The sequence below is a fragment of the Anolis sagrei genome, chromosome 2, assembly GCF_037176765.1.
Source record: "Anolis sagrei isolate rAnoSag1 chromosome 2, rAnoSag1.mat, whole genome shotgun sequence".
NCBI lineage: Eukaryota > Metazoa > Chordata > Lepidosauria > Squamata > Dactyloidae > Anolis > Anolis sagrei.
This window is the reverse complement of record NC_090022.1, coordinates 261,770,792-261,786,484: the sequence shown is the minus strand read 5'-3', so window position 1 is coordinate 261,786,484 and position 15,693 is coordinate 261,770,792. Positions and strand designations below refer to the sequence as shown.

The window sequence follows — 15,693 nt, the reverse complement described above, 5'->3', positions numbered from 1 at the left end:
CCTGGGCACACAGAAAACTGGGCAACTTGGAAGGCGCTGAACAGGCTGCGTTCTGGCACCACGAGATGCAGAGCCAACCTTAAGAAATGGGGCTATAAAGTGGAATCCACGACATGCGAGTGCGGAGAAGACCACCTGCTGCAATGCAACCTGAGCCCTGCCACATGCATAATGGAGGACCTTCTTGCAGCAACACCAGAGGCACTCTGTTTTGACCTGGAGATATGGGCAAACTTGGGCCCTCCAGGTGTTTTGGACTTCAACTCCCAGAATTCCTAACAGCCGGTAGGCTGTTAGGAATTGTGGGAGTTGAAGTCCAGAACACCTGGAGGGCCCAAGTTTGCTCATGCCTGATGTGTAGATGCAGCCCTAGGAAGGGAATGGGCAGGCTGCACCGAGGCCTCCCAGCCACCAGGGGTCGTGGGCAAGTCGGCCTTCCCGCCGGAAGCGCCTCCCCACTGAGCCCGGGCAGAGGGGGCAGGCGGAGGAAGAGGGCCTTCCTGCTCAGGCTTCGCTTCCCCTCCAGGCCGAGGAGGCCCTCATGGCGGTCCGACGCGGCGAAGGCGACGACCCAGAGGTGCTCTTCCGACGCGGAGCCGGACAGGTAGGGCCCTCCTGGGGCTCTCACCAAAATATTACTCCCATGGCTCCATAATGTGGGTCTCATGGCAGTTAAACGGGTGTCAAACGGCATTAATGGTACAGTGTAGGCCAGGTATGGTCAAACTTCGGCCTTCCAGGTGTTTTGGACTTCAACTCCCACAATTCCTAACAGCCTCAGGCCCTTTCCTTTTCCCCCTGAAAAGGAAAGGGCCTGAGGCTGTTAGGAATTGTGGGAGTTGAAGTCCAAAACACCTGGAAGGCTGAAGCTTGACCATGCTTGGTGTAGGTCCACCTTTTCTGGGTAAGATTTGTAAGTAGAAGGGCCCTTCCAAACAGCCATATAATCCAGAACATCAAGACACATAATCCACAATATCTGCTTTGAAATGCGTTATCTGAAGCCCCTTACACACAGCTGTATGAAATTCCACATTATCTGCTTTGAACTGGATTATAGGGCAGTGTGGACACAGGGCCCTTCCAACACTAACCTGTATCTCAGAATATCAAGGCAGAAAATCCCACAATATCTGCTTTGAATTGGGTTATCTGAATCCACACTACCATCATCATCATCATCATCATCATCATTATTATTATTATTATTTATACCCCACCACCATCTCCCCTGAGGGGACTCGGAGCGGCTTACATGGGGCCAAGCCCGGACAACATATTACAGCAATAAAATCAAAACATAAACAAATAACATCATCAAAATTACATTTAAAAAAACGCAGTCATAAAATGCTATGTAACCCTGTTCAAAGCAAATAATGTGGGATTTCATACAGCTGTTTGGTAGGTGCCTCAGATAACCCATTTCAAAGCAGATGTTGTGGTATTCTGGGTTGTATGGCGGTGTGGAAGGGGCTTGAGTCTACACTGCAATATAGTTTGGTTCAAAGCAGATAATGTGGGGATTTTATACAGCTGTATGGAGGTGCCCTAGGAGAATGAAAGAAAGCAGAATTGAGTTCACCTGAGGGCCCTTCCACACAGCCATATAACCCAGAATATCTGCTTTGAACTGGGTTATCTGAGTCCACACTGCCATATATCCTTGTGCAAGGCAGATATTCTGGGTTATATGGCTGTGTGGAAGCCCCCTCAGATGAACTCAATTCTGCTTTCTTTCATTCTCCTAGGGCACCTCCATACAGCTGTATAAAATCCCCACATTATCTGCTTTGATCTGGGTTATCTTAGTCCACACTGCCATATATCCTAGTGCAAAGCAGATAATGTGGGGATTTTATACAGCTGTGTGGAGGGGTCCTAGGAGAATGAAAGAAAGCTGAACTGAGTTCACCTGAGGGCTCTTCCACACAGCCATATAACCCAGAATATCTGCTTTGAACTGGGTTATCTGAATCCACACTGCCATATATCCCAGTGCAAAGCAGATAATGTGGGATTTTATTCAGCTGAGTTGAATGGGGCCTGAGTTGTGGCAATTTAGGGCCCTTCCAAACAGCCATATAACCCAGAATATCAAGGCAGAAAATCCCACAGTATCTGCTTTTAACTGGGTTATCTGAGGGCCCTTCCACACAGCCCTATATCCCAGAATATCAAGGCAGAAAATCCCACATTTTCTGAGTGTGGACTCTGATAACGCAGTTCAAAGTGGATATTGTGGGATTTTCTGCCTTGATATTCTGGGATATAGGGCTGTGTGGAAAGGCCCTGAGTCCACACTGCCATATATCCCAGTGCAAAGCAGATAATGTGGGATTTTATTTAGCTGTGTGGAAGGGGCCTGAGTTGTGGCAATTTAGACCCCTTCCAAACAGCCATATAACCCAGAATATCAAGGCAGAAAACCCCACAATATCTGCTTTGAACTGGGTTATCTAAGTCCATACTGCCATATATTCCAGTTCAATGTTGAAATGTAGGATTTTATTCAGCTGTGTGGAAGGAACTGAATAATAATAATACAACTTTATTTATAGACCACCCCCTCTCCCCAGTGGGGACTCAGAATGGTTTACACACTAAAAGGCAAACATTCAATGCCCAAACAGATGCAAATGCATTAAAGTAATACAACATAATACAAAATAATAACGAACTTATCACATAAAGAATTAACATCAAGATGAAAAACAAGATACAAATAATTACATAAAACAAATTACACTATTAACATAGTCAATGTTAAAACATCTATCATGATACAAACAATTAAAATAGCTGAAAAATGGCTATTACAGTTGTACCATTGTGGCTACGGGGCCAGTATTGATTGTTTAAGAGGATATTGAACTGTCTATCACCGCAGATCCCATCTGTACCAAACAGTTAATACAGTTTCAAGCTGGTATTTAAGAAAGTGGTTTTGCTGTGCAGATTATTACATAGGAAATCCTGGAACTAGTTATGAAGTCTGGATGGTGATCATACAAACTGCAGAGGACTGATGCTCATTAAGGGCTTTCTTCCATACACTTTTGTGAGAATTTGTTGAAGTTAGCTTCAAACTGCAATAAATAGTCAAGATAGAGCCTCAGTTGGTGCAAGCCATTTTTGAAACTGCCAGAAATGTATCTTAATGCAATGGCAAGGAAGTTTACTAATCTCTTTTTTAAAAGAAAAAATATAATCCCACTTGACATATCCAGACTTCATGGCAGGTCTCCATTAGTACTTTGGGTCCATCTTGACTATGGAAACACTAGCAGAAAATAGTCTTGGTGTATTGAAGAAGGCAGCCTGGACTCTTTGAATTTTATGTATTTTGGTAGTTTAAAAACAGCTTTTTTTCTTCTCCACAGAGTGATGATTCTGATATATGGGATGATACAGCACTCATAAAAGCATATGACAAAGCAGTTGCATCCTTCAAGGTAAGTACATTGTAAGGGTTTCTATGGAGAAAAATGCAAAAACTAACCCTGAGTAGGTTAGCCAGAGGGCCCTTTCACATCCACATAACCCAGAATATCAAGGCAGAAAATCCCATAATATCTGGTTCTCTGAATCAACACTGCTATATATTCCAGTTCAAAGCAGAAAATGTGGGATTTTATTTAGCTGTGTGGAAGGGGCCTGAATGTAGAATATAGAAGTAGAAAAGAGGAGTAATAAATTGCCCTGAATACCATGCAGAATGTTAGTAGCAAGAATTCGAGTACAAAATCCACTGGTGCAATTTTTCAGTGTAGAAATACTGAAAATAGTAGTAGTTGTAGTAACAACAACAACAACTTGCTGCCTGTCTCTCTTCACAACTCGAAGTGGAGTAAAACACAGTAAACACATATCAACATAAAATATGTGCATATGATAAAATACATATATCAAAACAGACCACTATAAAATACCTATACCAAGGATTAAAAAACAGCAGTTATAGAATGCAGACCCAAAACTCATGGTTCACTGTTGACTGGGTAGGCCTACCGGAAGAGATGGGTTGTCAGTTGTGTTTTAAATTCTGACAGCTTATTTAGCCGTCTGAGCTCTTTAGGCAGGTCATTCCACAGTCTAGGGGTAGCTGATGAAACAAACGCTTTGCCTGTGGAATCTCTCACCTAAAAGATTAAGATATCAAAAATGATGCTGGGTATATTATGTAAGTCAGTGCCATTTTTTTCAGTATGTAATATGTTGCTGGAATTCTTCCAGGTGAAATGCTTTGCTAGGCCCTTTGTGAAGAAGGGATACTGAAGAGAGAAAGGGCAGGTAATTTGTCAAAAACATGACACATTTAACTGCTCCCAAATCAGAACAAATGTAGGAATACACACTCAGAAATGAAATTCAAAACTCAGTTTCTAGAAATTTATTTGAAAGCAGATTTCTAGTTTCTACAATTAGCATTTAACATCTTCAGTATCAGAGAAATATACACATGTATAACTAAAACTTTTAGTAAAGAAATCATTTCCAAAAAACCTGGATCATTACTTAAAATTTGCTTGTAGAAATGAATGCTGAGTCTCCTGCAGGAGAGATAAAGCGGGGTGTAATAATAATCACGATGATGATGATGTTGGTGTATCAGATTACATACACTGAACCATTAATATCAAAATGTATATGTTGAATAAAAATGTAGAATAGGTGTAATGTGGGGATCAAGAAGTGGAGGGAGCTGTTATTTTTAAACTCATTTTTTTCCTTCAACAGAATGCATTGAAAAATGGAGACTGTTCGGAATCTTTGGATAAAACTGAGCAAAATTCTGGGACAAAAAGAAAAAATAACAAAAAGAACAAAAGTAGGAAGAAAAGCAATGGTGCACCAAAAAAGCAGGTGATTAAAAAATGATGATAAAATAATTATTTAGAATCACTCTTTTTATTGTGAAATTGAAATCTTATTCCTTTTCATCGCCATGGTTTCTATAAGATGTAGACTGAAAGAATAAGAACCCAAACCATGAGTTACTTAATTGCCACAGTTTGTGAAAATTATAGGGGAACCACAAAGCGTGATATCAACACAGGCCTCTGTTTTGTCAAGAACTCAGTTATATGGTGATTGTTCAAAATGTCTAAAATAGTGATTCCCAAACTAGTTCTCCAGGATCTCAGTTTCCAGAAGCATCATCTGCTTTGACCATTGATAAGGAATTCTGGGAGCAGAAGTCCAAAACGCCCGAAGGATTCAAGTTTGAGAAACTCTAGTCTAAAAGATTAAAAATTATAACACACATGCACAAACACACAGAGTATATTCATTTTTGCTGGAGGAAAATGATGTTTGTCTATTGGGGTGAGGGAGAAAGTAATTTCATTAACTTTCATTAACTTAACTTTATTTTTTCCTCCAATGCAGTGGAGAACTGGTGATGCTTGCAGTGCAGTTTGGTCTGAAGATGGCAATGTGTACCAGGCAACTATTAACTCAATTAACTGGAAAAAGGGGACTTGTGTTGTTGTCTATACGGGATATGGAAATCGGGAAGAACAAAGTCTGTCAGATCTTCTGCCAGCAGGCGATGCTGAAGGAACAAATGAAGAGAGGAGTGCTGCTGAAGTAAGGACCAATACCAAATGTATGCCCAGTTGAGATGGAGAAGAATAGTTATTACTATAGATATTACAGAGGTATAAGACATTTTCTGTGTGGGAAGTATGAGTAACATGCATCAAAGACAGATTTCTGCCTTCTTCTGTTTGAACCAAACTTTGCGTGTGCTTCGGTTGAACTAAGAATTGCTACGAAAAGGTGTTTTTGAGTCCTATTGTGTTTATTACTGTAGTAACTTGGTCCAGTGTGGTTTTTATTCTTACTGAGACAGCTGCTGCCCTCCTTGAGTATCTCCACATTACACGACAAGTTGCTCATATTGTGATTAGCATAATACAGCATTTTATTTTGCCTCCATTTGAGGATATCTTAACATTTTGCTGAACTTTCAACTTTTATTTTGTTCCTGGAACAAGAGTACTACATACTCAAAGTTTAGCTTAGACATAGCCCCAGTGTTCAGGGTTTCAAAATTATACTCTGCATTTTAAGAAATCAAGATTAGAAGAGAAAGATAGATCCAAACAATATAAACCCACCCCAGAAAACTAAGTTGACATATCAATGGGTCAGTGTATTGTACCTTAACTCTTCAAAGAGAGAGCCATTCTTTTATCTGAGTAAAGTGGAGAAAGGCAAGAGCTTAATCAGTCTTGGGAGAGTCTAAATCAGTGGTTCCCAACCTGTGGTTCATGGACCACCAATAGTCCCAAAGAACAAAATATGGTTCTCAGCCTCACTATTACCACACAATTTCCTCGAAACCACACGGCAATGAGAGCGACTGGCCTAGCAAAACCCTCTTATAGTGCCGAGGGCAATGGGAATGTCAGGAGGGGACAGGCTGACTACCCATTAAAGATGACTACTACCACATCAGCTCTAGATTATTAAATACGGTTTTCTGTGGGCAAGCAGATGGCGACTACTGCATGGTATATGTTCTGTATCAAAAACTAGAGCTGATGTGATCTATCCAATGCAATTTTCTAAATCAGCACCCCAACTAAGCAAACCAAATCTAAAGTTGACCAAAAACTAATACATAACCCTTTTGGTACTAATGATAGAGAGTGGTCCCTGGTCAAAATGGTCCCTGGTCAAAAAAGATTGGGAACCACTGGCCTAAATGAAGCACTGAAAACTTCTACTCTTTCTGCCACAACACCACTACCTCTGGCCTTTTTGAATGCCTTAGTAGGAAAACATTTTAACACTTACCTTCAAAGGAGCCACAAGAGAATAGAGTGGTTTGAGACTTATTTTAGGTTCTTCTGGCACAAACTGAGCTATACGCAGAAAAGGGAATAGTTTTTTATTATTAAAAGAGTCAGTGTTTTATTAATTTGCTTCTCTGAGTAGAGTGACAAAAGGCCCTTTTGTATACCAGGGAAGTTAAATTGGTGGCATCTGGGGCAACTGGACTCCTGAGGTAACACTAGTGTTTCCTCTCTACATGAGATGATCCTCGGTTTAATGTTTTGTTGAAGGCTTTCATGGCTGGAATCACCGGGTTACTGTGAGTTTTCCAGGCTATATGGCCATGTGACGGCGCGTGTGGCGCCTCATATATTTATTTCTACTTAGGCTACTGAACTGGGGTTGTGGTTTGCTCCGGCATCCATAGCCATTGAGAGAGAGGGAACAGGAAAAGCTTCTCAGCTTATTACTCCTAGGACCCTGGACTTAGAGTTTATAAAGTGGTTTTCCCTGTTGAAACATAAAGTTTGTACCTAAGGAAGAAAGCTAACTGTTAACAATAAACATCATTTCGAGTTAACTGTTGTGTTCTGGTCCTTGGGAGTTCCAGTTTCCCTAAAGGAGGGCAAGAAGCAATCCCCTGGGGAAAGAAGTCACGTCCATGCCTCTTTCTCTATAGCCCCAGGCGCGACGGCACAGGCCATGTTTCAGAAGCATTATCTCCTGATGCTTCACCTACATCAGGAGAGAATGTGGGTGAAACATCAAGAGAGAATGCTTCTGGAACATAGCCATACAGCCTGGAAAACTCACAGCAACCCAGACACTTGGTTTTTCTAGGTTTTATAAAAAAATATAATTTTGACCCCAAAATCTGCCCTTATACAGAAAGTCAATTTATACACATGTATCTATGATAAGCAAAACTGAATAGAAGAGCAGCTGTATTTGACATGGGATGTAACTTTTGAAATTTGATGGAAATAAGGAGTATGGTGAATTGCTCTGAAAAGGGAGTTATTGGAGAGCAGTGTGACAGTGGAACAGGAACAATGTGATGTAGATTTGGGACTTTCTTCCTTGTTTCCCATAAATGTGGCTTAAAAAGTATCTGTCATAAATTCAAAATTATAATGTTTTATAGAATGAAAATGAGACTCAATATTCTACAGACGAAAGTGACCTCTCTTTCCAGTCACCTGGTAACAAAAATAATAATACAAAATCGGCACATTGGAATTCCCATTTCACACCACCACCATTTCCAGGCACACGAAGGGTAAGCATAAAAAGAAAATAGAAAATCTTCATATTACTGTGGAATAATGTTAACATATTTTATGTGATTGCATTACCATTTTCTTTAGAAATTGAATGGAAGGAGCCATAATGTTCACAATCAAGGCACTATAGTTTCATGGGGCTGTATCTTAGTGATATGGAACATATGTCTTATGTATAAAAGGACATATATTCAATCCCTGGCTTTGCCAGTTAAGATTATGGAAGAGTCATTTTTCAAAGTTGTTATTTGTCACTTGGTGGAGAGAGTGCTGAACCAGATGGGCCAATAATCCCAGTTAGAATTAAAAAATTATACTGTGATATTGTAAGAAATGCAGAAGTCCTGTCCTGTGATTCAGGATTGTAAATGAGCCTGCAAATGTTTGTGGTTGGAATTCTCTTTCCCAATTTCAAATCCTTAACCTGGAGTTACGCACCCAAAACTGATTTGTATTCAAGGTCCTTTTATATCCCCAGTTGTGCCACTATTGTCATGATTATAAAAGTTCTCCAGTCCTGTTTTATCAGCAGAAGAATGGGGGTCTGTTCTATTGAAATGTGTCCAGTGTATTGATGTTCCCAAAGTAAAATGGAGTGTGAGGCTACAAGGTTACTGCTTATTAACAAAGCTGAAGTAATGTGTAATTAGTGTTTAGTGTAATCTGAATATGGAATTGTACTTGACAGCCTTGGAGAAAATTTGCAATTTTTTAAACCACTTTTGAACTGTTACCAACTTATTCGTGTGTTATGATTGTAAGAAATATAAGAACTACACTTTTCAGTGGAGTTCTATAAATAACTATGATATGTTACATTTTGAGGCTGTTGGTATAATGAAGATCTTTTTTTGTTGCTGTGGAAATGACATAAATGTAGACTGGGATGAAATTCAGTGGCCCTCCACCTTTCCTCTCAGGCTGGCCTCCATCATTTCCATCAGGACCACCGGTGAGTGATTGATGTAAAGTTGATAACCCAGTCTCTGAAGTGTACTGTTTTATATGACAGCCATCTGTTTGTATCATGGATTTTCCCCTGTTGCCACAGATTTTATTCCTCCAAATCAGTGATTTTCCATATATTAATATACTTGCAAAGAAAAATTGTTTTAAAAAAATCCTCACTTGTACAATGAAATGCTAGAATAAACTGTAACTGGACAATAGGTGCTAGTTGTAGCTGTTAGGGAAAACTACCCTAAAATAATCAACAGAGCATCCAAAAACAAACAGGATACAAAAGTTGAGCATCAGCTCATTAGTGAGCAGAGCATGAAGTGCAGTGTGATGTGGCTGTAAAGAATTTAAGAGCTTAGGCAGGCAAAGATGCAGAGTCCAGTCTTCAAAATCACAAAAGGTTTATTTACAATAATAAACAATAACTGCATTTCTTAATAGTAATGAACTGGTCTGAGCTACTCTATCGCCCATCTTTTCTAAGGTTTTAAGAGAGAGAAAAAACACCAATCACTACATCTCTCCTGACACACAAGCAGAGAGAGATCTCAAAGCACACAGCACGCAATTTCCATACTAAATTGTAAGAAAGCAAAAGTCAGATTCAAAAAGCTTGCATTAGAAAAGTATCCATTTTAAACAACCAGTCGGAATGAGAGCAGAAACAGAGAGGAGAGAGCAAATAGATTCATTCCCAACTGTCATACAGGAGACATGGGCAAAGGAAAACCCTTAGTCTATACTAAGCTAGCTAACTGTTCCTCATTGAGGACTTGAGACTTGGGCAGTGTGGGGTTGAATTCCAACAGTAGCCAGGTGAAATGTATCTGTTCCATGAAAATATTTCTGTTCTTCTTTGTGACTTACTTGAAGTTGCTTTTCAAAGTTTCGTATAAAAAGTTTCATCAGTTTAGTTTAGAAGTCATCTTCTTTTGTTTTCTTAGTTGATGCCTCCTCCTCCTCCAATTCTGAGTCAAGATTCTCCTGATGACGATGAAGCCTTGGGAAGTATGTTGATTGCCTGGTATATGAGCGGCTATCACACAGGCTATTATTTGGTAAGAAATACATCTTTTTCCCCTTAGGGAAGTGCAGCTTATTAAGCTTTAAGTGTGTGGCTAATAGTACATGGGTTTCATTTTTAGAAATTTCTTCGGAAAAGTAAATGTTGCATGTGCAAAGCACTGTAGGTACAGCAACTGAAGAAAAATTAAAGAGGGATTTAAAATAAAAACCTAGGACTACAAAATATTCTTCTTAAATTGGTTCCTTTCAAGATCCACCATGATTATTTTTCATATCTTGCCCATCTATTCTTTATTCATTGCTTTCTTTATTACTTGACGAGAGTGACTCCAAAGCTTCTGTTGCTGTTGCAGAAGGTCTTTGCCAATCAACCTCAACATCAGTTTTCACATTATTTCTTTTCAAAAAATCATGATGAATACAAAAAGGAAGGACAAGGAGAGAGGTTGGGGAAATAACATAGAATATCGTCATTTGTTTAGTCGTATACATTAAAATAAATGTATGGCTTGCGGAAAAATCTAACCAGCTTTGGCATCTCTAAGATACCAAAGATGAAGCAAGATGAAGCAGTGAGATCCTCTGAAAGGAATGAGCCCTTTTTAAATTTAATCATTTGATTTGTAGAGACAGAAGAAGAAACAATACAATCGTGACTTGTTAATAATGTGAAATAAATCTCTCTTTAGCCCTTAATGAAATACTTATTTATATATATAATTACATACTTATAGCCCAGGCATGCGCAAACTTTGGCCCTCCAGGTGTTTTGGACTTCAACTCCCACAATTCCTAGCAGCCAATGGAATTGTGGGAGTTGGAAGTCCAAAACACCTGGAGGGTGAGTTTGCCCATGCCTGTTACAGCCTGTCCTATGTCTTATTATTATAGGATGCTGCACCAGTAATATTTAAAAGATAGGAAATAATGTAAATAGGCTAAAATCCTGATAGAGACAGCATGGTGTAGTGGTTTGAGCATTGGACTGTGACTCTGGAGACCAGGGTTTGTGTCATGGAATCCCACTGGATGACCTTGGGCAAGTCACACTTACTTGACCTCATAGGAAGGCAATGGCAAACCCCTCTGAACATATCTTGCCAAGAGGTTTGACACTGACATCTGTTCCAGTTATTAACATCCGTCGGACTGTGATAACCAGGTTGCCAAGCCAGGGAAGGACTTCCAGTCAAGCTTGACACATTGGACATTGTACGTGGGAAATTATAGGTGGAAACTGTGCAGCCTTCCAGTGGTGTTGCAACTGCAACTTTTTGGTGGGAAGGGCTGCTGGGAAATGTGGTCCAACAAGATCTGCACAAATTCCAAACCTGCCAAAGAGTCTGAAAGAACAGACTGCCAATTTCCTACCAGAATCTGAGAAATACAGTTTATAGGATACTCCAACTAATGTCCCTTTTATTCTGCGGCCTGGTGATTTCATCTCTTCTATTAACTGAAGGAAAATTAGACAATTGCGTTTCAGTCTCAATGATATATAGAACCTCAAAACAAACTGGGATTCAGTTATAAACTATTCTGTATCCGATATTGCACAGGGTTTAAAACAGAGTCGAATGGAGGCTGCACTGGGGAGAAATGCCCACTCCAAATGACATTGTAAGTATTTCATTTTCTCTTATCTTGTAGGACAGGGGAGGGTGTGTTGGATTTATTTTGAAAGCACAAAAGGGGCTCTCAGCATTGAGGTCCAGTTTGTTTTGTGGCATAGCTTGTGCTTTTTTTTTGGAGCCTATGAAAAAACTAATCACTAAACGAATGAAGACTTGATTAAAATGGGGTGGGGAAACAATATTGTCTTGCTGCATGTTACCTTTTCTAGTATGCACAGTCAGTACTTAAGCATGGGTGGTTGACTAAGAGAGTTTCACTTTTATTCTTGATACATCAAGTCATCTTGGATCTGGCATAAATTTAACAAAACTGGCTTAAAAGGTTTTTCAAAAATGGAGTCATTTTGCTATAAGGTTCTTTAAAATCTCTTCCTTACAGAGCAAGACATTCCACCTGTGCATTGATCAGCAGTGAAGTTTTCACTGGTGCAGAGGTGACCAAATGGGTAATCCGAAGCAGGAAGTACTGCTGATACAGTGATTGGCAGTGGTGTTTTCATTGCTAACAAGATTACAGACTGGATGGCCCTCCTTTTATCTGGTCACCATATATTAGCAATTAGGTGCCTGTTCTGGACTCTTGAGCAAAGAACCTTCGTATAAATTTTGATGTGTGAGGCTACCACTGATGCTTACAGTGGTTTTCCAAGTTGTTGAATCTCTTTCTTTTTCTAGCTCTGCAATGACAATAGGCTGACACTCATATCCAAGGGTGGAAATAGTGATCTGAGTAAGAACTGTACAGAGCCATCAGGATAATTATCCAGTGGTCAATACACCCAACTCGTTTGAAATATTGGTCAATAAAATATTTTTTTTCAATGTCTCTGTTTACAATTTTTAAGAGTCTACGAAGTATTTATCTGGAAGTTATAAACATTGTCCCTTTTTACAGTTTGACCGTTGATGAGGGCAAATGTGGTCCCTACTTCAAGAAGGGGAAAAAAGACAACCCAAACAATGACTGTCTGGTCAACCTCATGTCGATACCAGGCAAGATTCTGGAAAAGATTGTTAAGGAAGTGGTCTGCAAACACTTAGAAACAAATGCGGTCATCGCTAACAATCAACACGGATTTACCGAAAACAAGTCATGCCTGATTAATCTGATCTCTTTTTTTGATAGTTATAAGCTGGGTAGATGTAGGGAATGCCATGGATGTAGCATATCTGGATTTCAGTAAGGCCTTCGACAAGATCCCCATGACCATCTGGCAAAGAAATTAGTCAAATTTGGTCTAGGCAAAACTATGGTTAGGTGATCTGTAATTTGTTAAGTGAACAAACCCAAAGTGTGGTCACCAATGCTTCCTCTTCATCCTGGAAAGAAGGAATGACTGGAGTGCCGCAGGGTTCCGTCCTGGGCCTAGTTCTGTTCAACATTTTAATTAATGACTTAGATGAATGGTTAGAAGGCATGATCATCAAGTTTGCAGACAACACCAAATTGCTGGCTCAACAGCAGTACGTGTGAAAAAGATCTTGGAGTCCTCGTGGACAAGAAGTTAAACATAAGCCAACAATATCATGCGGCGGCAAAAAAGCCAATGGGATTTTGGCCTGCATCGATAGGTGTCTAGTGACTAGATACAGGGAAGTCATGCTACCCCTCTGTTCTGCCTTGGTCTGACCACACCTGGAATACTGTGTCCAATTCTGGGCACCGCAATTGAAGGGAAATGTTGACAAACTGGAATGTGATTGACTACAATGATCAAGGGTCTGGAGAACAAGCCCTATGAGGAGTGGCTTAAAGAGCTGGGTATGTTTAGCCTGCAGAAGAGGAGACATGATGAGAGCCATGTATGAATACGTGAGGAGAAGTTAGGGAGGAGAGAGAGCAAGCTTGTTTATTGCTGCCCTGGAGACTAGGATGTAGAACAATGGCTTCAAACTACAGGAATGGAGAGTCTACCAAAACATTGGGAAGAACTTCCTGACTATGAGAGCTGTTCAGCAGTGGAACTCTCTGCTCCGGAGTGTGGTGGAGGCTCCTCCTTTGGCGGCTTTTAAACAGAGGCTGGATGGCCATCAGTCACTGATGCTTTGAATGCGATTTTCCTGTTTGCCAGGGGGTTGAACTGGATAGGCTCCAAAATTTTACTCTTGTAAATAATGCAACCATATTATTTTGCTATATAGAAAAGCCTCCTATAGAAGAGATAACACTGGCTTATGTATTATTATTATTTTATAATTTTTGGCCTACTGGTGCTGGGTTACTCTGCTGCTGATAAGTTACTCTGCTGTACATTTTTGAGGATAGTTTTTTGTTAATAAGCCCACTCGCTCAACAATTCGAATGTTAGTAAGAATTATTTTTCTCACATCACAGACCAAGGAAAGCAGAGAAAGGTGAACAGATGCAATTAAGCAGAAAATAGAAGTAATTCTGGAAAGAGCAAGGTGCTGAAGCTTATAAGGCACACTTCCTGATAACCTAAAGCTCCTGACTTGTATTTTCCAGTAAGCTAAAAATCCTGTCTGATGTTATTGCAGTGTATAACGTGAAATGGGGGAGTTTTTCAAAGCAGGGGTGGGAATAGCACATAATTGAATTGCAGTTTGCAGCAGCCCTAGCCAGTGCCAAGGAATGTTGGGAGTTACGGTCCAAGAATATCTAGAAGGCTGCATTCTTATTCCTGCCTTGAAAGAATAAAAAATTAATGTTAGTGATCATAGCATGGCTATATGCTTTTATGTACAGCTGTTTGTCATTTTTGCAACAGTGATCACACTACACTATGTTACAGAATTTTTGTTCCTCGGTTATAAATGTCATTTCCTAATCGGTTCTATCATGAAACCGATTCCATAGGAGCCGGTATTGCACCACCTGACATCTGCCGGGAAGTTGCAGCCAATAGTGAAAGGACCAAGGCAGAGACATCTCCAGCTCATCCCTTGTTTGGGTATCAGCCAGCATGTCAACGACTTAAATCAAGAAATAGTTTTCTTAGATCTACAGAGACACTCGCTGGAACACCTCAGCAAGCGAGAGTTCAAAAGTGGCAGGCTCAAACCCAGCACCTCAATCCGTGGGTGATACCAGATGAGAGACTCCCCCCTGGGCACACAGAAGACTGGGCAACTTGGAAGGCGCTGAACAGACTGCGCTCTGGCACCACGAGATGCAGAGCCAACCTTAAGAAATGGGGCTACAAAGTTGAATCCATGACATGCGAGTGTGGAGAAGAGCAAACCACAGACCACCTGCTGCAATGCAACCTGAGCCCTGCCACATGCACGATGGAGGCAACACCAGAGGCACTCCAAGTGGCCAGATACTGGTCAAAAATTTGTGTGAATATATATGTGTGTGTGTGTGTGTGTGTGTTTGCTTGTTTTGTTCTGTTAGAAATGTAATACAATGTTCTGGTTGCGGATGACAATAAATAAATAAATATCATGAAAAAATAGAAAAGGTTTATTTTTGCGGGACAACCTGTAGCACATTTTGCTATAGTTTTTCGATGAATATCTCATAGAGTCAACCAATTCAACATGGTTTGTGGCAGCCACAAAAATGAAGTTTCTGGAGTATAACAAGTAAGTATTGCACAATTAAACAGGAAATAACACTTTCTAAACAGGAACAGTTTTTTTCCCCAGTTTTTTTTACATAGTACTATGCTTCTCCTTGCTGCTTCCTTCCTCATAGCTTGGGGCTCCAGTTCAGCCTGCTGCCTTTTCATACCTTGAGGATAAAGGAAGCTGTGTCCCTTCTTCCTCTTCATGATGAAACGTTTATCAGTATGCTCATGCATGATCTACAGCAAGTCTTATGTTCAGATACATGTCTTTTGGCATGGACAGAAGCTTTGGGACATGAATTTGAACACTGGTGCAAATCAAACCTGGATTTGGTGTCATACTTGACTGAATAAAGTAATACATTGTATTTAACATTGGAGTCAATGGGTATATTTATTAAAATTTTCCAATACAGTTGTAAATCTAACTTAATTACAAATCTGAATACTTTCAGAGAGTTGGCACCTAGG

General features: G+C 40.1%; 1 protein-coding gene across 1 annotated transcript; it reads left to right on the top strand.

Annotated features, from left to right (window-relative positions):
• Positions 1–462: 462 nt before the first annotated feature.
• Positions 463–12,513, top strand: LOC132767095 (survival of motor neuron protein-like). The gene is made up of 9 exons (XM_060761697.2): positions 463–604; positions 3,384–3,455; positions 4,741–4,866; positions 5,392–5,592; positions 7,931–8,065; positions 8,950–9,021; positions 9,974–10,087; positions 11,615–11,675; positions 12,069–12,513. The coding sequence occupies exons 1-8, from the start codon at positions 542–544 to the stop codon at positions 11,669–11,671; spliced, it is 840 nt and encodes a 279-aa protein (XP_060617680.2). The 5' UTR covers positions 463–541; the 3' UTR covers positions 11,672–11,675; positions 12,069–12,513.
• The last annotated feature ends 3,180 nt before the right edge of the window (positions 12,514–15,693 follow it).

What these genes read in the sequence shown, in the direction of transcription:
- LOC132767095 (XM_060761697.2), top strand. Translation starts at nt 542, where the DNA reads ATGGCGGTCCGACGCGGCGAAGGCGACGACCCAGAGGTGCTCTTCCGA. An exon ending in AAGAGAGGAGTGCTGCTGAA is followed by an intron (nt 5,593 to 7,930) that starts GTAAGGACCAAT and finishes AATGTTTTATAG; the next exon opens with AATGAAAATGAGACTCAATA. An exon ending in CATTTCCAGGCACACGAAGG is followed by an intron (nt 8,066 to 8,949) that starts GTAAGCATAAAA and finishes ACATAAATGTAG; the next exon opens with ACTGGGATGAAATTCAGTGG.